Source organism: Pristiophorus japonicus, chromosome 17 (genome assembly GCF_044704955.1).
Source record: "Pristiophorus japonicus isolate sPriJap1 chromosome 17, sPriJap1.hap1, whole genome shotgun sequence".
Lineage (NCBI taxonomy): Eukaryota > Metazoa > Chordata > Chondrichthyes > Pristiophoridae > Pristiophorus > Pristiophorus japonicus.
Genome location: NC_091993.1, coordinates 13364213 through 13391538, shown reverse-complemented (window position 1 = coordinate 13391538; position 27326 = coordinate 13364213). Strand labels below are relative to the sequence as shown.

At 44.1% G+C, this 27326-nt stretch overlaps 1 protein-coding gene and 1 long non-coding RNA gene across 6 annotated transcripts in view; one reads left to right on the top strand and one right to left on the bottom strand.

Annotated features, from left to right (window-relative positions):
* The window catches only part of atp8b4 (ATPase phospholipid transporting 8B4), a 279883-nt gene extending 274154 nt beyond the window's left edge, over nt 1–5729 (top strand). For all 5 annotated transcript variants that reach the window (XM_070858401.1, XM_070858399.1, XM_070858402.1 and 2 more), the window contains one exon: nt 1047–5729. In XM_070858401.1, the coding sequence (XP_070714502.1) occupies nt 1047–1325 (279 nt within the window). In that variant the 3' untranslated portion in view covers nt 1326–5729. The remainder of the gene's footprint in view (nt 1–1046) is intronic.
* Nucleotides 1–27326, bottom strand: part of LOC139227560 (uncharacterized) — an 85191-nt gene that overhangs the window by 53494 nt on the left and 4371 nt on the right. Inside the window, exon 2 of the long non-coding RNA XR_011587439.1 lies at nt 773–859. This is a non-coding gene — a long non-coding RNA (uncharacterized lncRNA). The remainder of the gene's footprint in view (nt 1–772; nt 860–27326) is intronic.

Here is a 27326-nt window from a genome sequence, read left to right as displayed (position 1 = left end):
TTGTTTTATAACACTCCTGTGAAGCTCCTGGGGATGCTTTACTGCATGAAAAGCGCTATATAAATACAAATCATTGTTGTTGCCATGTGTCTACCCAATTGTACTACTAATCTAAAGCATCGGCAAATCTACCAATAAGGGAGCAGCATGGAAACCTCAAGCTTCCGAGGCAGCTGGGCCCAGCAAACCCCAACAGATGAGAGTGCAGCAGCACTGACTGTACAAACTCCAGGTTTCATGCTGGTCGCTCTGCATGTTTATCCATAGTTGTGGAAAGCTGAAGACAAGTGGACCAGCACCAGATAGTAATGCAGATGGCCACCAAACCATGTAAGCTCGGAGAGTTGGGCCAGTTTTCACATTGGAGATACCACAGTAGTATTAGCCTGGAAAAGGGGGACACTGCCTGGAATGTCCAGCTAGCCTTAAACACAAATCTTGATGATACATCTAAGTCCCCACTCCAAGTCACAAGCTGCATCAATTTGCTGATCCTTTACCACCTCTACATTTGAAGTGTGCATTCACATAACGACAGCATGCATGGAGAGCTGACTTTTAAAACATGGGTTATAAAGCACTCAAAAAGCCTACTATGCTGCCTTTTATTTAAAAAATGAATCAGCAGAACAGCTTTCACGTTTCAGATTTCACCAGTGAATGATGAGTAAAGCTGCGTGCGTGACATTTTACTACTCGTGCGTGGAGCTCAACTTTCCCCAATGTGCGAGTGGTGCAAATGGACAGTGTAACAGTGGCCACTTGATCGTACCGCTCTCCGTAATGATCCAAACGCTCCGTTGTTTCACCAGTGTAGCAGAAGCATTATCTATGATATATTTTCTGGTAAATGTTCTTTCTGAAATTTGAAAAGATCCATCTTTTTAAAAAGAAATTTAAGCCAGCAGGTTCATTGACAATTATGCAGAATGCCACTCAAAACATATGAGAAGCCCTCATTTAAAAAAAAATGGTTTCCAAATGTAAAGCATCTATTTTTTTTTAAATTGTGCGTTTCTAAGAATGATTGTGTGTTTTGTTTTCAGGTACGGTACTTGCAACGGGCCAGGAGGAAACAGAAGCCGGTGCAGCATCGAATGCGACGTGTGAACCGCACCAGCTCCAGAAGATCAGGTTATGCGTTTGCTCATCAAGAGGGCTTTGGTGAGCTCATTACCTCGGGAAGGAACATGCGCTTCAGCCGCCCAACGCCAGTGGTCACCGGGAAGTCGATGCTGAGCAGCACCAGTTGGATTGAAAATTTACGGAAGAAAACCACAGACACTGTCAGTAGCTTTGGCAGTGAGAAAAATATTAAACTGTAGAGCAACGGTCATTTCGAGGGAAAGATGCTTTACTTCACTTTAAAACTTGGCCACAGTTGGCGCTGTGCTGTCCAGCCACAAAAGCTTGAAATCACTACTTGCTGAAGAGTCACAGAGTAATGAACGCTCATTTCTGAGCTGTCGCATATCGATTTTGTAATGTTGGACATCCACTATATCACACAGGGGGGGGGACTCGTTGCTGCCAGGCAGCAAGTGTTAACAATGTAGGGTTTCCGTAAACTTGGCAAAAATGTCTGTGAGCGTTTTGGGGCATTTGTCAGTATATCTGCTGAAGTCCCTGTTCAAACACAAGTTTGTATTTCTGAGCTGTAAATATTTTTTAACCTTTGGAGACATTTTTATAATGCAACAGAGCACCAGTTGCAGTGCTTAATGCTGCTCAACTTAAATGGACATATACACACAGGATCACAGAACTACATTGGCTGAGCTTTTCAACACAGAAAATTTACGTTGCAGCTGTATGTAATGTCGTTCATTTCTTTCACTTGAGGGACCCAATGATATTGTATTCTATCTAAGAATGTTACACTGTGATCCTGTAGCTATGACCTCATTTGAGGAATTAGTGCCTTTTTTGAGTTTTCCTTTCGCAAGGAAACAACTGATTTTTATTTTATTTGAAAACCATACTCAGCATTTACAACCACTTTCTGCTTTAACGGTTCTGTGCAACGTCACTTACTGATTGGCTTTCTCCGCTGAAATACAACCGCGAACCTTGTATGAACTGGTATATTTCAATATGTTTTCTCCAAAGTAATTACTCTTCATACAGTTATTCTTTATCAGTATATTAGGACAATTTTTCCAAGGGGCAAATCAAAGGGACAAGGTCTGTTTTAAGACTTGTAGACACAGTAAATGCATCAAGTGATTTCATCCCTGTTCAAATGTGTCTTTAGTACCATGCTACTGGCCACCTCTAACTACCAGCAATGCTTCACTGTTTATTTCTCATGAAAGAATGTTGCTTGCTGAATACAAATGTTTCCCTCATTTTATTGGGACTTTGCTGTGCGCATAATTGGCTGCCATGTTTCCTCCATGACAAAAGTGACTGCACTTCAAAAGTATTTCATCGTCTGTGAAAAGCTTTGAGATGTCGCTGTTGTGAAAGGCACTATATAAATGCAAGTTCTTTATTTTTGTAGAAGCCCATTTTGGACATTTAACTATCCTCTCTGTAGCATTATTGCTTATTTATATCTATTGTCTATTAAAAACGGTGAGTAGTCTCTGGATTCTAGTGGTATTCTGCCTGTAACGTTACGTGACTAAGTGCATACTGGTCTACAAAATACAATACTGCTGTGGCGTTCAGTGGACTAAGGTAGGAAACAAGAAGATTGGCCATGCTCTTCTAATCCCCCCCCCCCCCGTCCCTCCATAAAACAGAAATTCCAACCATCCTTAACTAAGCAGCAATTGCAATGCCCCACCCCCCCCATTGAGCAGAAAAAATGGCACACTCAGCTCCCCCCCCGCCGCACCCCGAGCAGGAATCTAGTCACCCCTACCCCAGCACGAGCAAATTTCTGCATGCCCTATTGAGGACAAAAGGGTCCTCTCGCCCCTTCCACAAATCTGACCTTCCATCGCTTGCCCAATTAGGACAAACGTTACTTTGCTTCATCCATTGAAGAAAACTTCTACCTTTTCTCCAACTGAGGGCAAAACCCATCATTTCCCACCAGCCTGACTGAGCACAAACTTGGCCTGCCCCTTTGTCCCACATCGAACAAATCCTCATCCCCACAGAGCTGAAACTAGCCCCCCTTCCCCGCTTAGAATAATCTGGACTTATTCCTTCCCCCCCCAACCAACGAGAAGCAAATTTTCACCACCACTGGCTGAGAAACAACTCTTCTCTCTTCCAGATCCTTATCTAGAAAAATAAAAATATAAACAGAAAATGCTGGAAATACTCAGCAGGATCTGTGGAGAGAGAAACAGAGTTAACGTTTCAGGTCGATGACCCTTCGTCTGAACTGGAAAAAGTTAGAGATGTAAACCCAGAAAAATCCTGAACACCCCCCCCCGCCATGTGAATAAATAAACTATGGCCAAGTGCCACGCAACCGTTCAATGTCCAATGTCACCCTCTTCCTGCCTGTGCTTCTCACCCCATCCATATCTCCTCCTCCCCCCCTCACTTCTTCCCAACCCCTCATCTGGGATCACTGCCTTCTAACCTGCTTGACCTAAATACTGGACTTGCTCTTGACTCCCTGTGTGCAACACGACAGATCATTGACTTTAAAAAAAATTCATTCTTGGAATGTGGCGTCGCTGGAAAGAATATAAGAAATAGGAGCAGGTGTAGGCCACCTGAGCCTGTTCCGCCGTTTAATAAGATCATGGCTGATCTGATCAGGCCCAGCATTTATTGCCCATCCCTAATTGCTGTCGAGAAGGTGGTGGTGAGCGCCTTGCACAACTGAGGGGCTTGCTTGGCCATTTCAGAGGGTTGTTAAGAGTCAACCACATTGCTGTGGGTCTGGAGTCACATATCGGCCAGAGTCCCCCTCAAGTGACTAATGGGATGCTATAGAATCCATGGATACCTGCCACTGAATTCCCCTATAATTATCCTCAAGCAGACTAAGTTAGGAAAGCTCCCTATACATGACGGGAACCAAATGTCAACTAAAAAGGAGTCCATATGTTTGCACACCTGGAGAGAGCGAGTAAATTCGCTGATGAAAATGACATGTATTTTGGTACACTGGCTACGTATGTAACTGGGTAAATGTAACAGATGTAGTCTGTGGCCAGAACATCCCTGCTCCATTGAAGGGGATGTAGCACTTTTTCAAGTGCCTCACATTAGCACATGGGTTTCCTGGAATTGATAATAGGAGACATTTATCTGATAGTGGATTCCAGGCTTTTCATGAAGCCATCACAATCTTGTTTCTTGATCTCCTGAACACTTTCTCAGTTGCAGAACAGTCAACGAGCAGGGACACGTGGTGTTCTGGTGGTCCCATAACATGTTTGCCAATTCCCAATGCAGCTTCTGCTGTTAGCTATCACTTTGACTGCACAGGAGCTGGATGCCACTTCGTACTATAATTGGTTCCTCTCTCTTTCTCCCCAGAGCCATCCCAAATCTTTGTTCACAAACTTTATAACACGTGCATTACCAATTCAAATGATTAAGCTCGATTCTTGAGTCTGGTCTGTTGTGTGTGGAGCAGCTTCTTGCTCTTCCTCACATAGACACAGAACATAGAAAATAGGAACAGTAGTAGGCCATTCAGCCCTTCGAGCCTGCACTGCCATTCAGTATGATCATGGCTTATCCTCTCGAAATCTATCTCTCTCCCTCCTAAATATATTCAGTGACTTGGCCTCCACAGCCTTCTGTGGTTCTGAGTGAAAAAATTTCTCCTCCTCTCGGTCCTAAATTTCCTACCCCGTATCCTGAGACTGTGACCCCTTGTTCTAGACTTCCCAGCCAGGGGGGTAACATCCTCCCCGCATCCAGTCTGTCCAACCCAGTCAGAATTTTATACGTTTCAATGAGATCCCCTCTCATTCTTCTAAACTCTAGTGAATCAAGGCCTAGTCGACCCATACGACAGTCCTGCCATCCCAAGAATCAGTCTAGTGAACCTTCGCTGCACTCCCTCTATGGCAAATATATCCTTTCTTAGATAAGGAGACCAAAACTGCACACAATACTCCAGGTGTGGTCTTACCAAGGCCCTGTTTAACTGTAGTAAGACATCCTTGCTCCTGTACTCAAATCCTCTTGCAATAAAGGCCAACATACCATTTGCCTTCCTAACTGCTTGCTGCACATTGCATGTTTGCTTTCAATGACTGGCGTACAAGGACACCCAGGTCCCTTTACCTCGACATTTCCCAAGTCACAGGACAAAATTGCCACAGGGATTGAAGGGGGAAGATTTGTGACTCATTATTGAATTCAGCAGCCTTAAATGAATCCGGACCTACTATGTCTCCTATTGATTAACTGGATCTAATCCCCCAGTGCTGAGAGAGCACTGTACTGTCGGAGATGCCGTCTGTCGGATGATATGTTAAACCGAGGCCCCGTCTGCTCTCTCAGGTGGACGTAAAAGATCCCATGGCATTATTTTGAAGAAGAGCAGGGCAGTGTCCTGGCCAATATTTATCCCTCAATTAACATAACAAAAACAGATTATCTGGTCATAATCACATTGCTGTTTGAAGGAGCTTGCTTGTGCACAAATTGGCTGCCACGTTTCCTACATTACAACAGTGACCACACTCCAAAAGTACTTCAATGGCTGTAAAGCGCTTTGAGATGTCCAGTGATTGTGAAAGGCGCTATATAAATCCAAGTCTTTCATTGGACTGTGACTAATAAACGTGTTTATAATGCAAGATTTGTAATCTACTTTTACTAATATTGAATTATGCATTGTAATCCTTTGTTGTATTACTGCAAGTTTATCAAAAATAATTAGACAGCTGACAGAATCCACATGGACTGTACAAAATACTCAAAACTTGCTGTCGTGGATTTATATCTAAAATTTAATGATATGAGTTTCTTCTAACTCTACTGCACCTTTTATTTACTTGATTAGTTTCATGTAAGATACTGCGTTAACTGTCTATTTTTGAAAGAAAATTATAATCCTTGGTAACTTGACGCTGTTGTACCTTCATGCATCAGATGATGTGTCTCTGGAGTGGTTTGTCTTTGTACTTCATCCTGTTTCACTGCCATTTGGGTTGAATATGCCCAGTTAATTTCACATTCTTTGATACCTATGAAATGACTTTTCCAGTAGCTGATGTCCACTACTAGTACCTTAGCTGCTGGTCTACCAGGCACGAGCTCAAAGATGTTGAGAATGGTCTGAATTTTTTGAAGTGAGCATGCTGTGAAGAATCAATTTGAGATGCTGGAAGAATGTCCTCAACCTCTAAGCCCGGCACTATTCAATCTGAAATCACACTGAGTGCCTGGGTGGACTAATACCTTGGAATGTAGCAAATAACCAAAGGCGAGCAATTTAATGATTTCACGATCTGATGTCAGAATGTGCACGAAAACAAGAACTGGCTTTGATCTTCATATCTCTCCTAAGAGAGATCCAGGCATAGCCAGTGTTGTAATGGATGGAAACATGGCACAGCAAGGTCCCAGTAATAGTAACTGGAGACTAACCAAATAATCTGTCTTTGGTGGTATTGGTTGAGGGATAAATGGTGGCTAGGACAAAAATTCCCTCCTCTTCTTAGAATAGTGCTGAGGATTTTCTATGTCCACCTGCAAGAGTAGGCGAGACCATGGTTCAATGTTTCATCTGAAGAATGGAATCTATCTCAATTCTGCACTCTAATATCATCCTGGATTATCTGCTTAAATCTCTGGAGTGAGGTTTGAAGTCACAACCTTCTGACTTGAGAGTGTTGCCACTGAATCAAGAATTATTCATACAAGTAAATAATTAGTATGCATATAAACATTCATACAACCCGCGACTTGTACCACCTAGAAGGACAAGGGCAGCAAGCGCATGGGAACATCATCACCTCCAAGTTACACATCATTCTGACTTGGAAATAAATTGCTGTTCCTTCATCATTGTTGGGCTAAAATCCTGGAACTCTTTCTCTAACAGCATTGTGGGAGCACCTTCACCACAAGGACTGCAGTGGTTCAAGAAGGTGGCTCACCACCACCTCCTCAAGGGCAATTAGGGATGGGCAATAAATGCCGGCCTTGCTAAGATCATGCGTAACTGACCTGACAGGGGAGTAACCATGACCCCAAAGTGGTTCTCCCTGGATCAGGAAGGTGGTTCTCCTATGCTTTTTGGAAATAGGAGGTGTGTGGGGGGCCTGACCCATCCACCTCCATGGCACGAACCTGGTATTGCAGTACTTCCAGGAACGGTGCAGTGGCTCTCGGCCTTTTGGCTAAGAGCATTGGCGCAGAGTGATCCTTGATGTGTGCAAGGTGACCTCTGGCGTTTGTGATTTGACAAAGAATTGGAAAGATTGGCTACGAATTTAAAAAAAATAAATGCCGGCCTTGCTAGTGACACCCACATTCGAGGAACACATTTTTTAAAGTTTTTAGTTTTTTTCCCTCTCCTTGTATCCTGGACATTAGGATACATTCAGTTACAACACAACTGCATAAATACAGATCTGACTGCAATTTCAAACTAACTTACGAAAGAGGCAGAAAAGTCATATTCATATCTAAAGGTAAATAATTATGGCGAATTGAATAACATAGTGTCCTTTCAGCTGGGTTCAAATTTAGTACAATTAGAAAGGACAAAAGTCTTCTCTCTTTGACAGAAGTTAAAGGCTCAAAATTAAATCAATCTGTCATGCTCACTTTCTCGCTTTTTAAAATGTATTTGTTCGCGAGACCTGAGTGTCACTGGCAAGGCCGGCATTTATTACCCATCCCTAATTGCCCTTGAGAAGTGGTGAGCCGCCACCTCTCTAGTCTGTGTGGTGAAGGTGCTCCCACAGTGCTGACTTTGTTGTAGCGGTTTGATTAAACTGGCTTGCCAGGCCATTTCAGAGGGCAGTTAAGAGTCAACCACATTGCTGTGGGTCTGGAATCACATACAGGCTAGACCGGGTAAGGACAGAGAAAATAGGAGCAGTAGTAGGCCATTCGGCCCTTCGAGACTGCACCAACATTCAATATGATCATGGCTGATCCTCTATCTCAATACCATATTCCCGCTTTTTCTCCATATCCCTTGATGCCTTTTGTGCCGAGAAATCTATCTATCTCCCTCTGAAATATATTCAGTGACTTGGCCTCCACAGCCTTCTGTGGTAGAGAATTCTACAGGTTCACCAGAATGGCAGATTTCCTTCCCCAAAGGACATTCGCGAACCAGATGGGTTTTTGTGACAATCTGGTAGAATGATGATCACCATACTAGCTCTTTCTTCCAGATTTATTAATAACTGAATTTAACTTCCACAGCTGCCAGGATTTGAACTCACGCCTTTGGATTACTAATCCAGTGACATAACCACTATGCTACTGTGCCCAATTGCACGCTCTCTCTAATAGGCACAGTAATTAGCACTGGTTCCGCATAAATATTTACTTTCATCCATCGCTCTTGACGAGCACAAATTATTATTACATTTAACTATTCATGTATAAAAATAATTCATAGGTCAACGTTCGCTGCATCTATCAAGATTGTTGCTCAACAAAGCATAAGAATATATACTAATTTATAAAGATTTAATTTTTTTTCAATATTTAAGTACATTGTTTTTGTTTATCCTCTTGTGGCATATACATCAAAAATATACTTTTGATGTCAGAAATGTAGCCAATTAAAAAGCCAAAGTTTGACTTCCATTGTGAAAACCCACGCTTCTACAGAATATTAGATCTCAGTTTGGAGCAAAGAGTTAAGAATTGTCTCTCTGTGCAATAATAAAGTATACATTGTATGAAGATGCCTGTTTGAATACCAAAGAGTTTTAGCTCTATGTGTAAAATAGGGAAATATAGTGTTTACATCTGTAATTGTAATAATTCCATCATTATACATTTGTTCATTGGAAAAATATGAAGCATCAATGGAGTTTATAAACTTTTTTTTTCTTGCCATTTGTGTCTTCTGCTGTAAATATATTTGACTTTTTTTTAAATGTGGTAGGGTTGTACATTTTTGGATGCCTAAAGCCGATGTGTGGTTTTGATAACAACCCGAATTTTCAAATTCTACAGCATATTTGAAATCTCATCATGGTTTCCCCACCCCATCCCTATCTGCATTAAGGAAGCAATGCCTTCCTCCTCCATTTGAGCAGTAACTTTCTAAAGGGAACTGGAAATATACTTAAAAGGAACAAATTGCATGGCTACAGGGAAAGAGCAGAGGAGTGAGACTAAATAGAAAGTTTTTTCAAAGAGCCAGCACAGGCACAAATCCAAATGCGGTGTAAAATTCTATGATTTGTATCTGATTACTTTTCAGTTGTTGAGGCCTGTTCGTTAGATATATTCAAGAGGGTGTTAGATATGGCCCTTACGGTTAAAGGGATCAAGGGGTATGGAGAGAAAGCAGGAAAGGGGTACTGAGGTGAATGATCAGCCATGATTTTATTGAATGGTGGTGCAGGCTCAAAGAGCAGAATGGCCTACTCCTGCACCTATTTTCTGTTTCCCCAGGCAGTTCAGCTCACTGAAACTCCAGCATTTAGTATAATGTGTAGCAAAAGACAACAATTCAAAGCACATACTTTTTGGTGACTCCTTTGCAGCCAAATGCTTTGTAAAGTTAATGTTTGTGAAACAAAGTTTCATTTTTAACTATTTGCTATTTTGGAATGCTATTATATACTAAATCTATTGTAGAAAACCCAGGGATGGGAAATGGCTATCTAGCATACCAAACCTCAACTATTCTACCAGAGCATCACAGTGTACTTTGAATATCTCCAAAGTTCTTGTCACAAGTGCGCTCTGTGTGCAAGTCTTTCATGTAAAATCTGGTCAATGGCTTTCTGTACATCTAATCAACCATATCATTGGAAATATACTTATAGTTATAGGAATTAATGCAAGTACAGCCCAAATTAAAGAGATAAAAAGAACTTTGCAAGCTGTTTGTAATGGACGGACGCCTACGATGAATCTCTGAAGATAAACTGACTGGCAGCAGCTTACACTTTCGTCACTGTGCTACTTTCTTTTTCAGTCTGTCCTTTATCACAATTTAGATTCACTCAGGATCTTTCACAAAAAAAAAGTTCCAAATATCATGCAATGTGAACCAGCATCATTTATTTTTAAATTGTAATATATCACTTCTTCAGTTTCCTGCCCTGAAGGTTCACCAGACTGATTCCCGGGATGGCGGGACTGACCTATCAAGAAAGACTGGATGAACTGGGCTTGTATTCACTGGAGTTCAGAAGAATGAGAGGGGACCTCATAGAAACATTTAAAATTCTGACGGGGTTAGACAGGTTAGATGCAGGAAGAATGTTCCCAATGTTGGGGAAGTCCAGAACCAGAGGTCACAGTCTAAGGATAAGGGGTAAGCCATTTAGGACCGAGATGCGGAGGAACTTCTTCACCCAGAGAGTGGTGAACCTGTGGAATTCTCTACCACAGAAAGTTGTTGAGGCCAATTCACTAAATATATTCAAAAAGGAGTTAGATGAGGTCCTTACTACTAGGGGGATCAAGGGGTATGGCGAGAAAGCAGGAATGGAGTACTGAAGTTGAATGTTCAGCTATGAACTCATTGAATGGCGGTGCAGGCTAGAAGGGCCGAATGGCCTACTCCTGCACCTATTTTCTATGTAAGACGCACGCTCATGGTTGAGGTACAGTTCCCTCTACAAGTATACACGCACACATACATCAACACTTCCTTTCTAGCAAGGAATATAGGATAACATTTTTCTCCACCTGGTCCCAAGGTACCTGAGATGATGGGATGAATTGTGATGGATCGTTTCTACAGATCAATAAGATGGTAAGAAAAGGGACACATATGTAAGATAATCATTAAATAAATTAAAGGGGAAGTCGGAAACAAATAATTTACACATGGGGTAGCTATAATGTTGAATTCACTGCTGTAAACCATCACTGAAGCAAAGCCCATTAATTATTTTTTAAAAGATTTGGTTGCTTGAAAGTGCGGAATAATAGAATATGGTGAGAGAGTGAGATTAGACTTTGTGGTGAATGAAATGATACAATGAACTCCGTACTGTGAGCCAGTGACCAGGTGTAACCTGGTCAGTCTTTAATGGCTTCCAGAAGTGAAGATACAAAGGTGAAGTTTAGGTTATATACCGGTCCCAGCACGAGTGTACCTATGACCCTCGGACCTCCGACAGTAGTGTCCCCTCGTGATGGGCAGACCTTACGTACATACATTACAGACTTGGTGGTGGTTTGAGGAAAAAAGCATCAGCTGAGACTTGATGCGTCAAATAGCCGGTTTCTGCACTGGAACAGTCTACGATTCGGTGAGTCATGACTAGATCTCAGCAGCTGTGCAAGAGTAGGCCAGCTGATTCACCTACGAACATCTTAAAGCAAGTGAGTCATTGCTGGTGAAATGTGCAAATGAATTTAAGTGTTAGCTATCCAATTTTAGCAACAACAAAAAACTCAGCCCAGGTCTTGGTTATAAAAAGTTAACCATAAAGTTATCAATCTTGCGCAGAGGGGACACAAAGGCGGCTGTAAGAATTGCTTCTGAGGGGTTGAGGTTCAAACACATTGTGGGGTAGTGTGAAGGGAGCTTTACTTCATAACTCTACCTGACCTAGAAATACTAGGAGCAGGAAGTGTTCCATTCACCAGCTCTCCCCTTGATGTGCTAAAATTTAATTGAAACAAAAAATCTACAACATGGCATACAAGGGTCGATGTTTCTTATTGGTTGACCTGGTGAGGATTGTATGAATGGGATAGGAAATCGGATCAGCACGCCCCGGACTGATTCCTTTTCTCTCTAATTGTTCAGCTGGCTGGATTGTTGGCTCAAGTGTACAAGAGCCTCATTAGAGCAAAGAATTTATTTTAAAATATTTAAATCAGCAAGTGACATTATTTTGTAGTTGTTTGCTGGGACCATTTTGCAATTTAAGTCTGGGTTACAGTGTTTGCTGTCATCATAAAAGCAAATACTGTAACCTGGACTTAAATTGTTTCTTTAAAAAAAATGTAATGGTATGAAAATGCCATTATTTCTAATCATGTTTGTACTATAAGCTGTTCAGTAAAGATAAACGATTGTGTTACACAACAAAATTTTTTTATAATTTATCTGTAAAGCATGCACTCCCATGTTCTGCCACAGGGAGCTCATCCCCTGAAGTCCCAAGGGATCCTAGCATCCCTTGGGAGCACTGTATATAAGCCGGCCCCTAAGGCCTCTTCCTCACTCTGGAGTGTCTGATTAAAGACTGAGGTCACTGTTACTTTAAGCTCCCTGTGTGCAGCCTCATCTGTGTTAGGAACACAATAACTGGCGACGAGAATTCGAATCCAACGCAAAGATGCAGCAAACTGTGGACATCCTGGAGAAGTTCTTGGAGGGTGAGGACTGGGAAGCCTATGTCGAATGGTTAGACCAGTACTTTGTAGCCAACGAGCTGGAGGGAGAAGGAAGCGCTGCAAACAGGAGAGCGGTCCTCCTCACGGTCTGCGGGGCATCAACCTACAGCCTCATGAAGAATCTTCTGGCTCCGGTGAAACCCACAGATAAGTCGTATGAGGAGCTGTGTACAATGGTTCAGGAGCATCTTAACCCGAGGGAGAGCGTGCTGTTGGCGAGGTATCAATTGTAAGGAAGGACATTAGCCTAGATGATGTGGAATTGGTATGGGTGGAGCTGTGGAATTCCAAAGGGCAGAAAACGCTAGTGGGAGTTGTGTATAGACCACCAAATAGTAGTAGTGAGGTTGGGGACAGCATCAAACAAGAAATAAGGGATGTGTGCAATAAAGATACAGCAGTAATCATGAGCGACTTTAATCTACATATAGATTGGGCTAACCTAACTGGTAGCAATGTGGTGGAGGAGGATTTCCTGGAGTGTATAAGGGATGGTTTTCTAGATCAATATGTCAAGGAACCAACCAGGGAGTTGGCCAGCCCAGACTGGGTGATGTGTAATGAGAAGGGACTAATTAGCAATCTTGTTGTGCGAGGCCCCTTGGGGAAATGTGACCATAATATGGTAGAATTCCTTATTAAGATGGAGAGTGACAAAGTTAATTCGGAAACTAAGATCCTGAACTTAAGGAAAGGTAACTTCGATGGTATGAGGCGTGAATTGGCTAGAATAGACTGGCAGAGGATACTTAAAGGGTTGACGGTGGATACGCAATGGCAAACATTTAAAGATCTCATGGATGAACTTCAGCAATTGTACATCCCTGTCTGGAGTAAAAATAAAACTGGGAAGGTGGCTCAACCATGGCTAACAAGGGAAATTAAGGATAGTGTTAAAACCAAGGAAGAGGCATATAAATTGGCTAGAAAAAGCAACAAACCTGAGGACTGGGAGAAATTTAGAATTCAACAGAGGAGGACGAAGGGTTTAATTAAGAGGGGGAAAATAGAGTACGAGAGGAAACTTGCTGGGAACATAAAAACTGACTGCAAAAGCTTCTATAAATATGTGAAGAGAAAAAGATTAGTGAAGACAAATGTAGGTCCCTTGCAGTCGGATTCAGGTGAATTTATAATGGGGAACAAAGAAATGGCAAACCAATTGAACCAATACTTCGGTTCTGTCTTCACAAAGGAAGATACAAATAACCTTTCGAATGTACTAGGGGACAGTGGGTCTAGTCAGAATGAGGAACTGAAAGATATCCTTATTAGGCGGGAAATTGATGGGATTAAAGGCCGATAAATCCCCGGGTCCTGATAGTCTGCATCCCAGAGTACTTAAGGAAGTGGCCCTAGAAATAGTGGATGCATTGGTGATCATTTTCCAACAGTCTATCGACTCTGGATCAGTTCCTATGGACTGGAGGGTAGCTAATGTAACGCCACTTTTTTAAAACAGGGAGAGAGAAAGCAGGTAATTATAGATCGGTTAGCCTGACATCAGTAGTGGGGAAAATGTTGGAATCAATCATTAAGGATGAAATAGCAGCCCATTTGGAAAGCAGTGACAGGATCGGACTGAGTCAGCATGGATTTATGAAGGGTAAATCATGCTTGACGAATCTTCTGGAATTTTTTGAGGATGTAACTAGTAGAGTGGACAAGGGAGAACCAGTGGATGTGGTGTATTTGGACTTTCAAAAGGCTTTTGACAAGGTCCCGCACAAGAGATTGGTGTACAAAATCAAAGCGCATGGTATTGGGGGCAATGTACTGATGTAGATAGAGAACTGGTTGGCAGACAGGAAGCAGAGAGTCGGGATAAACGGGTCCTTTTCAGAATGGCAGGCAGTTACTAGTGGGGTGCCGCAGGGCTCAGTGCTGGGACCCCAGCTCTTTACAATATACATTAACGATTTGGATGAAGGAATAGAGTGTAATATCTCCAAGTTTGCGGATGACACTAAACTGGATGGCGGTGTGAGCTGTGAGGAGGAAGCTAAGAGGCTGCAGGGTGACTTGGACAGGTTAGGTGAGTGGGCAAATGCATGGCAGATGCAGTAAAATGTGGATAAATGTGAGGTTATCCATTTTGGGGGCAAAAACACGAAGGCAGAATATTATCTGAATGGCGGCAGGCTAGAAAAAGGGGAGGTGCAATGAGACCTGGGTGTCATGGTTCATCAGTCACTGAAAGTGGGCACACTGGTACAGCAGGCGGTAAAGAAGGCAAATGGTATGTTGGCCTTCATAGCTAGGGGTTTTGAATATAGGAGCAGGGAGGTCTTACTGCAATTGTACAGGGCCTTAGTGAGGCCTCACCTGGAATATTGTGTTCAGTTTTGGTCTCCTAGTCTGAGGAAGGACGTTCTTGCTATTGAGGGAGTACAGCGAAGGTTCACCAGACTGATTCCAGGGATGGCTGGGCTGTCATATGAGGAGAGACTGGATCAACTGGGACTTTATTCACTGGTGTTTAGAAGGATGAGAGGGGATCTCATAGAAACATATAAGATTCTGACGGGACGGGGCAGGAAGAATGTTCCCGATGTTTGGGAAGTCCAGAACCAGGGGACATAGTCTTAGGATAAGGGTAGGCCATTTAGGACTGAGATGAGGAGAAACTTCTTCACTCAGAGAGTTGTTGACCTGTGGAATTCCCTGCCGCAGAGAGTTGTTGATGCCAGTTCAATGGATATATTTAAGAGGGAGTTAGATATGGCCCTTACGGTTAAGGGGATCAAAGGTATGGAGAGAAAGCAGGAACGGGGTACTGAAGGAATGATCAGCCATGATCTTATTGAATGGCGGTGCAGGCTCGAAGGGCTGAATGGCCTACTTCTGCACCTATTTTCTATGTTTCCATGTTCTATACGTGCCAGCGATCTGAAGTTCAGGAAGTGGCGAGCTACGTCGCCGAGCTAAGGCGACTTGCAGGACAATGTGAGTTTGATGGCTACCTGGAGCAAATGCTCAGAGACTTTTTTGTACTGGGCATTGGGCACGAGACCATCCTACGACCCTCAGTAAGGCCATTGCGATAGCACAGGCGTTTATGTCCACCAGTGATAACACCAAACAAATCTCTCAGCACACAAGTGCTAGCAATGTTCAGAAATTAACTGGAACTGTGTTTGCGAGCAGAAATGTACAGGGCAGAACCCACGAGTCTGCAGCTGCCAGTAGGCCTCAGGTGACCCAGATGACTCAGAATCCCCAACAAAGGATGAATGCAAGGCAATTCACACCTTGTTGGCGTTGTGGAGGCTTCCATTCAGCCTATTCATGCTGCTTTAAAACGTATGTTTGCAAGAGCTTTGGAACAATGGGGCACCTCCAACAAGCTTTCAAACAAGCTGCAAGCTATGCAAAACCTGCTAACCACCACGTGGCAGAGGAAGATTGGTCCATAGTGGGTCAAAGTAATTTCGAGCCTCAGAGAGAGGAGGCAGATCGCGGGTCGGGACACCACCGAGCACCTACAAAACCTGGAGGAGGTCCTCCAGCGACTGGATAGAAACATAGAAACATAGAAAATAGGTGCAGGAGTAGGCCATTCGGCCCTTCTAGCCTGCAACGCCATTCAATGAGTTCATGGCTGAACATGAAACTTCAGTACCCTATTCCTGCTTTCTCGCCATACCCCTTGATCCCCCTAGCAGTAAGGACCTCATCTAACTCCTTTTTGAATATATTTAGTGAATTGGCCTCAACAACTTTCTGTGGTAGAGAATTCCACAGGTTCACCACTCTCTGGGTGAAGAAGTTCCTCCGCATCTCGGTCCTAAATGGCTTACCCCTTATCCTTAGACTGTGACCCCTGGTTCTGGACTTCCCCAACATTGGGAACATTCTTCCTGCATCTAACCTGTCTAACCCCGTCAGAATTTTATATGTTTCTATGAGGTCCCCTCTCATTCTTCTGAACTCCAGTGAATACAAGCCCAGTTGATCCAGTCTTTCTTGATAGGTCAGTCCCGCCATCCCGGGAATCAGTCTGGTGAACCTTCGCTGCACTCCCTCAATAGCAAGAATGTCCTTCCTCAGGTTAGGAGACCAAAACTGTACACAATACTCCAGGTGTGGCCTCACCAATGCCCTGTACAACTGTAGCAACACCTCCCTGCCCCTGTACTCAAATCCCCTTGCTATGAAGGCCAACATGCCATTTGCTTTCTTAACCGCCTGCTGCACCTGCATGCCAACCTTCAATGACTGATGTACCATGACACCCAGGTCTCTTTGCACCTCCCCTTTTCCTAATCTGTCACCATTCAGATAATAGTCTGTCTCTCTGTTTTTACCACCAAAGTGGATAACCTCACATTTATCCACATTATACTTCATCTGCCATGCATTTGCCCACTCACCTAACCTATCCAAGTCGCTCTGCAGCCTCACAGCATCCTCCTCGCAGCTCACACTGCCACCCAACTTAGTGTCATCCGCAAATTTGGAGATACTACATTTAATCCCCTCATCTAAATCATTAATGTACAGTGTAAACAGCTGGGGCCCCAGCACAGAACCTTGCGGTACCCCACTAGTCACTGCCTGCCATTCTGAAAAGTACCCATTTACTCCTACTCTTTGCTTCCTGTCTGACAACCAGTTCTCAATCCATGTCAGTACACTACCCCCAATCCCATGTGCTCTAACTTTGCACATCAATCTCTTGTGTGGGACCTTGTCGAACGCCTTCTGAAAGTCCAAATATACCACATCAACTGGTTCTCCCTTATCCACTCTACTGGAAACATCCTCAAAAAATTCCAGAAGATTTGTCAAGCATGATTTCCCTTTCACAAATCCATGCTGACTTGGACCTATCATGTCACCTCTTTCCAAATGCACTGCTATGACATCCTTAATAATTGATTCCATCATTTTACCCACTACCGATGTCAGGCTGACCGGTCTATAATTCCCTGTTTTCTCTCTCCCTCCTTTTTTAAAAAGTGGGGTTACATTGGCTACCCTCCACTCCATAGGAACTGATCCAGAGTCAATGGAATGTTGGAAAATGACTGTCAACGCATCCACTATTTCCAAGGCCACCTCCTTAAGTACTCTGGGATGCAGTCCATCAGGCCCTGGGGATTTATCGGCCTTCAATCCCATCAATTTCCCCAACACAATTTCCCGGCTAATAAGGATTTCCCTCAGTTCCTCCTCCTTACTAGACCCCCCGACCCCTTTTATAACCGGAAGGTTGTTCGTGTCCTCCTTCGTGAATACCGAACCAAAGTACTTGTTCAATTGGTCCGCCATTTCTTTGTTCCCCGTTATGACTTCCCCTGATTCTGACTGCAGGGGACCTACGTTTGTCTTTACTAACCTTTTTCTCTTTACATATCTATAGAAACTTTTGCAATCCGTCTTAATGTTCCCTGCAAGCTTCTTCTCATACTCCATTTTCCCTGCCCTAATCAAACCCTTTGTCCTCCTCTGCTGAGTTCTAAATTTCTCCCAGTCCCCAGGTTCGCTGCTATTTCTGGCCAATTTGTATGCCACTTCCTTGGCTTTAATACTATCCCTGATTTCCCTTGATAGCCACGGTTGAGCCACCTTCCCTTTTTTATTTCTATGCCAGACAGGAATGTACAATTGTTGTAGTTCATCCATGCGGTCTCTAAATGTCTGCCATTGCCCATCCACAGTCAACCCCTTAAGTATCATTCGCCAATCCATCTCAGCCAATTCACACCTCATACCTTCAAAGTTAGCCTTCTTTAAGTTCTGGACCATGGTCTCTGAATTAACTGTTTCATTCTCCATCCTAATGCAGAATTCCACCATATTATGGTCACTCTTCCCCAAGGGGCCTCGCACAACGAGATTGCTAATTAATCCTTTCTCATTACATAACACCCAGTCTAAGATGGCCTCCCCCCTAGTTGGTTCCTCGACATATTGGTCTAAAAAACCATCCCTTATGCACTCCAGAAAATCCTCCTCCACCGTATTGCTTCCAGTTTGGTTAGCCCAATCTATGTGCATATTAAAGTCACCCATTATAACTGCTGCACCTTTATTGCACGCACCCCTAATTTCCTGTTTGATGCCCTCCCCAACATCACTACTACTGTTTGGAGGTCTGTACACAACTCCCACTAACGTTTTTTGCCCTTTGGTGTTCTGCAGCTCTACCCATATAGATTCCACATCATCCAAGCTAATGTCCTTCCTAACTATTGCCTTAATCTCCTCCTTAACCAGCAATGCTACCCCACCTCCTTTTCCTTTTATTCTATCCTTCCTGAATGTTGAATACCCCTGGATGTTGAGTTCCCAGCCCTGCTCATCCTGGAGCCACGTCTCCGTAATCCCAATCACACCATATTTGTTAACATCTATTTGCACAGTTAATTCATCCACCTTATTGCGGATACTCCTTGCATTAAGACACAAAGCCTTTAGGCTTGTTTTTTTAACACCCTCTGTCCTTTTAGAATTTTGCTGTACAATGGCCCTTTTTGTTCTTTGCCTTGGGTTTCTCTGCCCTCCACTTTTCCTCATCTCCTTTCTGTCTTTTGTTTTTGCCTCCTTTTTGTTTCCCTCTATCTCCCTGCATTGGTTCCCATCCCCCTGCCATATTAGTTTAACTCCTCCCCAACAGCACTAGCAAACACTCCCCCGAGGACATTGGTTCCGATTCTGCCCAGGTGCAGACCGTCCGGATTGTACTGGTCCCACCTCCCCCAGAACCGGTTCCAATGCCCCAGGAATTTGAATCCCTCCCTGCTGCACCATTGCTCAAGCCACGTATTCATCTGAGCTATCCTGCGATTCCTACTCTGACTAGCACGTGGCACTGGTAGCAATCCCGAGATTACTACTTTTGAGGTCCTACTTTTTAATTTAGCTCCTAGCTCCTTAAATTTATTTCGTAGGAACTCATCCCTTTTTTTACCTATGTCATTGGTACCACGACAACTGGCTGTTCTCCCTCCCTTTTTAGAATGTCCTGCACTCGCTCCGAGACATCCTTGACCCTTGCACCAGGGAGGCAACATACCATCCTGGAGTCTCGGTTGCGGCCGCAGAAACGCCTATCTATTCCCCTTACAATTGAATCCCCTATCACTATCGCTCGCCCACTCTTTTTCCTGCCCTCCTGTGCAACAGAGCCAGCCACGGTGCCATGAACTTGGCTGCTGCTGCCCACTCCTGATGAGTCATCCCCCTCAACAGCACTCAAAGCAGTGTATCTGTTTTGCAGTGGGATGACCACAGGGGACCCCTGCACTACCTTCCTTGCACTACTCTTCCTGCTGGTCTTCCATTCCCTCGCTGGCTGTGGACCCTTCTCCTGCGGTAAGACCAACTCGCTACACGTGATACTCACGTCATTCTCAGCATCGTGGATGCTCCAGAGTGAATCCACCTTCAGCTCCAACTCCGCAACGCGGACCGTCAGTAGCCGGAGGTGGACACACTTCCCGCACATGTAGTCGTCAGGGACACTGGTGTTGTCCCCGTGTTCCCACATGGTACAGGAGGAGCATATCACATGACCGAGCTGTCCTGCCATGACTTAACCCTGAGATACACTTAAATTGCCGACAACAATGTTAAAAGTTACTGACTAATAAAGAAAAAGAAAAACTACTCACCAATCCGCAGCCAATCACTTACCACGTTGGCTGTGACGTCACCTTTTGATTTCTTTCTACTTCTTTTTTGACTTCTCTCAGCTGGAGCTGCACCGGTACGTCTCTCTCAACTCCCGCCTCTCTCGACGCTCCCCGGACTGCTGAGCCTTTTATAGGCCGCTGCCTCTCTCGACGCTCCCCGGACTGCTGAGCCTTTTATAGGCCGCTGTCTCTCTCGACTCCCGCCTCTCTCGACGCTCCCCGGACTGCTGAGCCTTTTATAGGCCGCTGCCTATAGGGATGTGGCTGAAGAGGTCGAAATGCCTCTTCATGGCAACAGAAGTGGAGCTTTTGGGGAGAAAGATCGCAGCGAACGGCATTCGGCCCACAGACGCCTAGACAGAGGCCACAGAACGTCACGGAGCTGCGGTCGTTCCTGGGACTCCTCAACTATTTTGGTAACTTCCTACTGGTGTTAAGCACCCTTTTAGAGCCCCTACATGTGTTATTGCGCAAAGGTGAGAACTGGGTATGGGGGAAAAAAAACAAGTAATTGCTTTTGAGAAAGCCAGAAACATTTTATGCTCCAACAAGCTGCTTGTATTGTATAACCCGTGTAAAAGATTTGTGCTAGCATGTGACGCGTCGTCGTACGGAGTCGGGTGTATATTACAACAAGCTAACGTTGCGGGGAAGTTGCAACTTGTCGCCTATGCCTCCAGGAGCTTGTCTAAGGCCAAGAGGGCCTACAGTATGATTGAGAAAGAAGCATTAGTGTGTGTGTGTTCGGGGTAAAGAAAATGCCTCAAATTTGAGCTAGAAACCGATCACAAGTCCCTCACATCCCTGTTCACTGAAAACAAGGAGATAAATACTAATGCCTCAGCCCGCATACAAAGGTGGGCATTCGCGCTATCAGCTTATAATTATACCATCCGTCACAGGCCAGGTACCGAGAACTGTGCGGATGTTCTCAGTCGGCTGCCATTGCCCACCACGGGGGTGGAAATGGCGCAGCCTGCAAACTTTTTGATTGTGGCGCAGCCCGCAGACTTGTTGATGGTCATGGAAGTGTTTGAAAATGATAAATCACCTGTCACAGCCCGCCAGATTAGGACTTGGACCAGCCAAGATCCTCTGCTGTCCCTAGTAAAAAACTGTGTACTGCATGGGAGCTGGGCCAGCATCCCCGTTGAAATGCAAGAGCTAATCAAGCCGTTCCAGTGGCGAAAGGACGAGTTGTCCATTCAGGCAGACTACCTGTTGTGGGGTAACCGCGTAGTGCTACCCAAAAAGGGCAGGGAGACGTTCATCTCGGATCTTCACAGCACACACCCGGGTATAGTAATGATGAAAGCGATAGCCAGATCCCACGTGTGGTGGCCCGGTATCGACTCTGACTTAGAGTCCTGTGTACGGCAATGCAGCGTGTGTGCTCAGTTGAGCAACGCACCCAGAGAGGCACCACTAAGTTTGTGGTCCTGGCCCTCCAGACCATGGTTGAGGATCCATGTCGACTATGCGGGCCTGTTTCTCAGTAAAATGTTCCTGGTGGTGGTGGATGCTTTTTCAAAATGGATTGAATGTGAAATAATGTCGGGAAGCACCACCACCATTGAAAGCCTGAGGGCCATGTTTTCCACCCATGGCCTGCCTGACATACTGGTCAGTGACAACGGGGCATGTTTCACCAGTGCCGAATTTAAAGAATTCAGGACCCACAATGAGATCAAACATGTCACCTTGGCCCCGTTTGAACCAGCCTCCAATGGGCAGGCAGAGCGGGCAGTACAAACCATCAAACAGAGCCCTAAACGAGTCACAGAAGGCTCACTCCAAACCCGCCTGTCCCGAGTACTTCTCAGCTACCGCAAGAGACCCCACTCGCTCACAGGTGCCCTCGGCTGAGTTACTCATGAAAAAGACACTTAAAACCAGACTCTCGCTGGTTCACCCCAACCTGCATGATCAGGTAGAGAGCAGGCGGCAGCAACAAAATGTAAACGATGGTCGCGCCACTGTGTCACGGGAAATTGATCTGAATGACCCTGTGTATGTGCTAAACTATGGACATGGTCCCAAGTGGATCGCGGGCACGGTGATAGCTAAAGAAGGGAGTCGGGTGTTTGTAGTCAAACTAGACAATGGACAAATTTGCAGAAAGCACCTGGACCAAACGAGGCTGCGGTTCACAGACTGCCCTGAACAACCCACAGCAGACACCAACTTTTTCGAACCCACAACACACACCCAAAGGATCAACAACACCACGCCGAACCAGGAAATCGAACCCATCACGCCCAACAGCCCAGCAAGGCCAGGCTCACCCAGCAGCCCTGCAGGGCCAACAACACGCCAGCTCAGTGAGGGCACAGCCAACAAACCAGAACAGACATTTGTACCGAGGCGGTCCACCAGGGAAAGAAAGACTCCCGACCGCCTCAACTTATAAATAGTTTTCACTTTGACTTTGCGGGGGGGCGGGGGGCGGTGATGTTGTGTATCTGTAAAGCATGCACTCCCATGTTCCGTCACCAGGGAGCTCATCCCCTGAAGTCCGCACTGTATATAAGCCGGCCCCTAAGGCCTGTTCCTCGCTCTGGAGTGCCTTATTAAAGACTGAGGTCACTGTTACTTTAACCTCCTTGTGTGCAGCCACATCTGTGTTAGGAACACAATATTTTTACAAGCTTGTGCTCTGAGATTGACTACTGAGATTTTATGGTGACGGAATAGTGAAATTCATGAGAAATTTCAGTAGCCAACTCATCAACCATTATAACATTTTACCTGAGATTTATGTCGCAAAGCAAGAAGTAAGTAAGCATTCATAAAAAAATGACTTGGATTTATAAAGCACCTTTCATGACTACTGGACGTCTCAAAGCGCTTTACAGCCAATGAAGTACTTTTGAAGTGTCGTCACTATTGCAATGTGGGAAACGGGGCAGCCAAGCTCCCACCAACAGCAATGTGATAATGACCAGATAATCTGTTTTTTGTTATGTTAATTGAGGGATAAATATTGAGGACATCCGGGATAACTCCCCTGCTCTTCTTTGAAATAGTGCCATGGGATCTTTTACATCCACTTGAGAGAGCAGACAGGGCCTCAGTTTAACATTTCATCCGAAAGACGGCACCTCCGACAGTGCAGCACTCCCTCAGCACTGCACTGGACTGTCAGCCTAAATTTAGGTGCTCAAGTCCCTGGAGTGGTATTTGAACCCACAACCTTCTGACTCGGAGGCGAGAGTGCTACCCACTGAGCCACAGCTGACGCGTTAATCACACAATAGAGGCATTTAAGGAGAAAGTTAGATAAACACATGAGGGAGAAAGGAATAGTTTATGCTGATGGGGTTAGATACAGTAGAACATAAGAACATAAGAAATAGGAACAGGAGTAGGCCATACGGCCCCTCAAGCCAGCTCCGCCATTTAAAATGATCATGGCTGATCCGATCATGGACTCAGCTCCACTTCCCTACCCGCTCCCCATAACCCCTTATCGGTTAAGAAACTGTCTATTTCTGTCTTAAACTTATTCAATGACCCAGCTTCCAAAGCTCTCTGAGGCAGCGAATTCCACAGACTTGCAACCCTCAGAGAAGAAATTCCTCCTCATCTCAGTTTTAAATGGGCGGCCCTTTATATTAAGATTATGCCCTCTAGTTCTAGTCTCACCTATCAGTGGAAACAGCCTCTCTGCATCCACCTTGTTCAGCCCCCTCATAATCTTATACGTTTCGATAAGATCATCTCTCATTCTTCTGAATCCCAACCGACTCAACCTTTCCTCATAAGTCAACCCCCTCATCTCCGGAATCAACCTAGTGAACCTTCTCTGAACTACCTCCAAAGCAAGTATATCCTTTCGTAAATATGGAAAGTAAGGTGAGAGGAAGTTCACGTGGAGCATAAACACCATCATGGACCAGATGGGCTGAATAGCCTGTTTTTGTGCTCTACATTCTGTAATAGAAACAAATTAGTCAGGGGGAAAATTAATTTAGTAAAGTTAACAAGTAAGGCTGAAAAAGGCATACATGTGCTTCCTGGAAGAATAGCTGAATTCTAAGGGTTGTAGCCTTCTCTCTTGAATTCATAAACTGGGAACAAAATGTGTTTTGCTGTTATCAGAGCTAAGAACAAAGAAGAGGTTATAAAAGACAAGGTTAGGTCACATGGGGTGGTAAGAGATTACGGGAAACAATAGGCGATTGAAAAACATATCAACTGTTTCAAAGCAATTAGGATAAAAGGACAGCAGTTCAAGGAACTGCAGAATGATGTGACCACGTAACTTATCAGATAAACAGCACACAGGGGAGGTAATGAAATTTGCTGTCAATTATATTAACCAATTAATTATAGTTGTTCGGCAAAAAGTTTGTGACGCGGCAGGGAAACAACAAATGGAAAGCCACCACGTGGAACTTCATGATTTTGTATGTATTTTGACCGTATAAAAACAGTAACCCAAGATTGTTCGGAGAGAACAGCTGGTTTGGGTCACCGAGTGATTGAACTCGTGTAGAAGCTGTTTCTCCCTCGATCGAGTACTTTATTATAAACAATTCTTTTCTCCAAAACAGACGTGTTGAGTATCTTTGTAATAATCCACGACAATTCCATGTAATTGATCCATCATCTGCATGGAAAGAAACTTGCTGCGATAGCTGAGCCACTGTAAATTAATCAGCATGCATTTGAACATGATCAGAATATGATCCTCAATGAAATAATTAATCCACAGCAAAGCAGACCTGTTCTGCAGTAAGATGCAGTTTAAAGTATGCATTTGACCAAGCTTTTGATCATCTGTCCTAATATCTACTTATGTGGCTCGGTGTCAAATTTTATTTTATAACGCTCCTGTGAAGCGCCTAGGGTCCTTTCATTATGTTGAAGGCGATATATAAATACAAGTTGTTGTTGCATTTTGGGGTGGGGACAGAAGCTGAAAACAGGTTAAACAGTTGGTGAGAATTTGGTCAGCGAAGCAATAATAGACATTTAACAGGAAGTTGAAATGGATGCTTATTGTCCACCTTTGGCTTTATGAAATGATGCAAATTTGCAGTCTATTATAAATAAAACAATTCCTATATCTATTTTTATGGATTTTTATGGGACATCAAAAAAATATTGCTATGGTTCTTGAATTTCTTAGAGAAAGTTTGCAAATATTTTCTGAAAATTGCAATGGCGATTTTGTTGACTGTGCATAGTAGGCACTCAATTAGTGAATGGAATCATAGCCATTAAGGCTGAGGCTAAATGCTCACAGACTGAAACAGGTAGTTGCCACAAGTGTACAGGCAAAACTGTAATCGAACAATGGGTTGCCTTTAAAGAAGAGATAGTTCGGTATAGTCGAGGTACATTCCCACAAGGGGGAAAGGTAGGGCAACCAAAGCCAGAATTCCCTGGAAGGAGATAGCGAGTAAGATGAAGCAGAAAAAAGGGGTGTACGACAGATATCAGGTTGAGAATACAAGTGAGAACAAGGCTGAATATAGAAAGTTCAGAGGGGAAGTGAAAAAGGAAATGAGGGGGAAAAGAGAGAGTATGAGAATAGACTGGCAACTAACATAAAAGGGAATACAAAAGTCTTCTTTCGGCATATAAATAGTATAGTAAGAGGAGGGATAGGGCCAATTAGGGACCTGCATGGAGGCAGAGGGCATGGCTAAGGTACCAAATGAGTACTTTGCATCTGTCCTTACCAAGAAGATACTGCCAAAGTCATAGTGAAAGAGGAGGTATTTGAGATACTGGATGGGATAACATTTGATAAAGAAGAGGTACTAGAAAGGCTGGCTGTACTTAAAGTAGATAAGTCACCAGGACCTGATGGGATGCATCCTAGGATGCTGAGGGAAGTAAGGTTGGAAATTGCAGAGGTATTGGCCATAATCTTCCAATCCTCCCATATCTGAAGACTGGAGAATTGCAAATGTTACACCCTTGTTGAAAAAAGGTGTAAGGATAAACCCAGTAACTACAGGCCAGTCAGTTTAACATCGGTAGTTGAGAAGCTTTTAGAAATGATAATCCGTGACACAATTAACAGTCACTTGGACAAGCATGGATTAATTAAGGAAAGCCAGCATGGATTTGTTAAAGGCAAATCATGTTTAACTGAATTGATTGATTTTTTTTGATTAAATAACAGAGGGTTGATGAAGGCAATGTGGTTGATGTGGTGTACATTTCCAAAAGACTTTTGACAAAGTGCCACATAATAGGCTTGCCAGCAAAGTTGAAGCCCATGGAATAAAAGGGACAGTGGCAGCATAGATACAAAATTGGCAAAGTTGGTGTTCCCCAGAGGTCGGTACTAGGACCACTGTATTTCTTGATGTATATTAACAACTTTGACTTGAGCATACAGGGCATAATTTCAAAATTTGCAGATGACACAAAACTTGGAAGTGTAGTGAACAGTGAGGAGGATAGTGATAGACTTCAAGAGGACATAAACTGGCTGGTGGAATGGGCGGACATGTGGCAGATGAAATTTAACGCAGAAAAGTGCAAAGCAATGCATTTTGGTAGGAACAATGAGGAGAGGCAATATAAACTAAAAGGTACAATCCTAAAGTGGGTGCATGAACAGAGAGACCTGGGGGTGTATGGGCACAAATCGTTGAAGGTGGCAGGGCAAGTTGAGAAAGTGGCTGAAAAAGCATACGGGATCCTGGGCTTCATAAATAGAGGCATCACGTACAAAAGCAAGGAAGTTATGATGAACCTTTATAAAACATTGGTTCGGCCTCAACTGGAGTATTGCGTCCAATTCTGGGCAAAGCACTTTAGGAAGGATGTGAAGGCCTTCGAGAAGGTGCAGAAAAGATTTACAATAATGGTTCCAGGGATGAGGGGCTTCAGTTACCTGGATAGTCTGGAGAAGCTGGGGTTGTTCTCCTTCGAGCAGGCAAAGTTGAGAAGAGATTTGATCGAGGTGTTCAAAATCATGAGAGGTCTGGACAGTGTAGATAGAAACTGTTCCCACTGGTGGAAGGGTCGAGAACCAGGGGCACAGATTTAAGGTGATTGACAGAAGAACCAAAGGCGACATGGGGATAAACTATTTTACGCAGTGAAAGATTAGGATCTGGTTTGGATTGCGTGAAAGGGTGAAGGAGGCAGATTCAATTGTGGCTTTCAAAAGGGAATTGGATAAGTACCTGAAGGACTATGGGGAAAGGGCGGGGGAGTGGGATTAGCTGAAAGTCGGCACGGGCTCAATGGGCCAAATGGCCACCTTCTGCGCTGTAACCA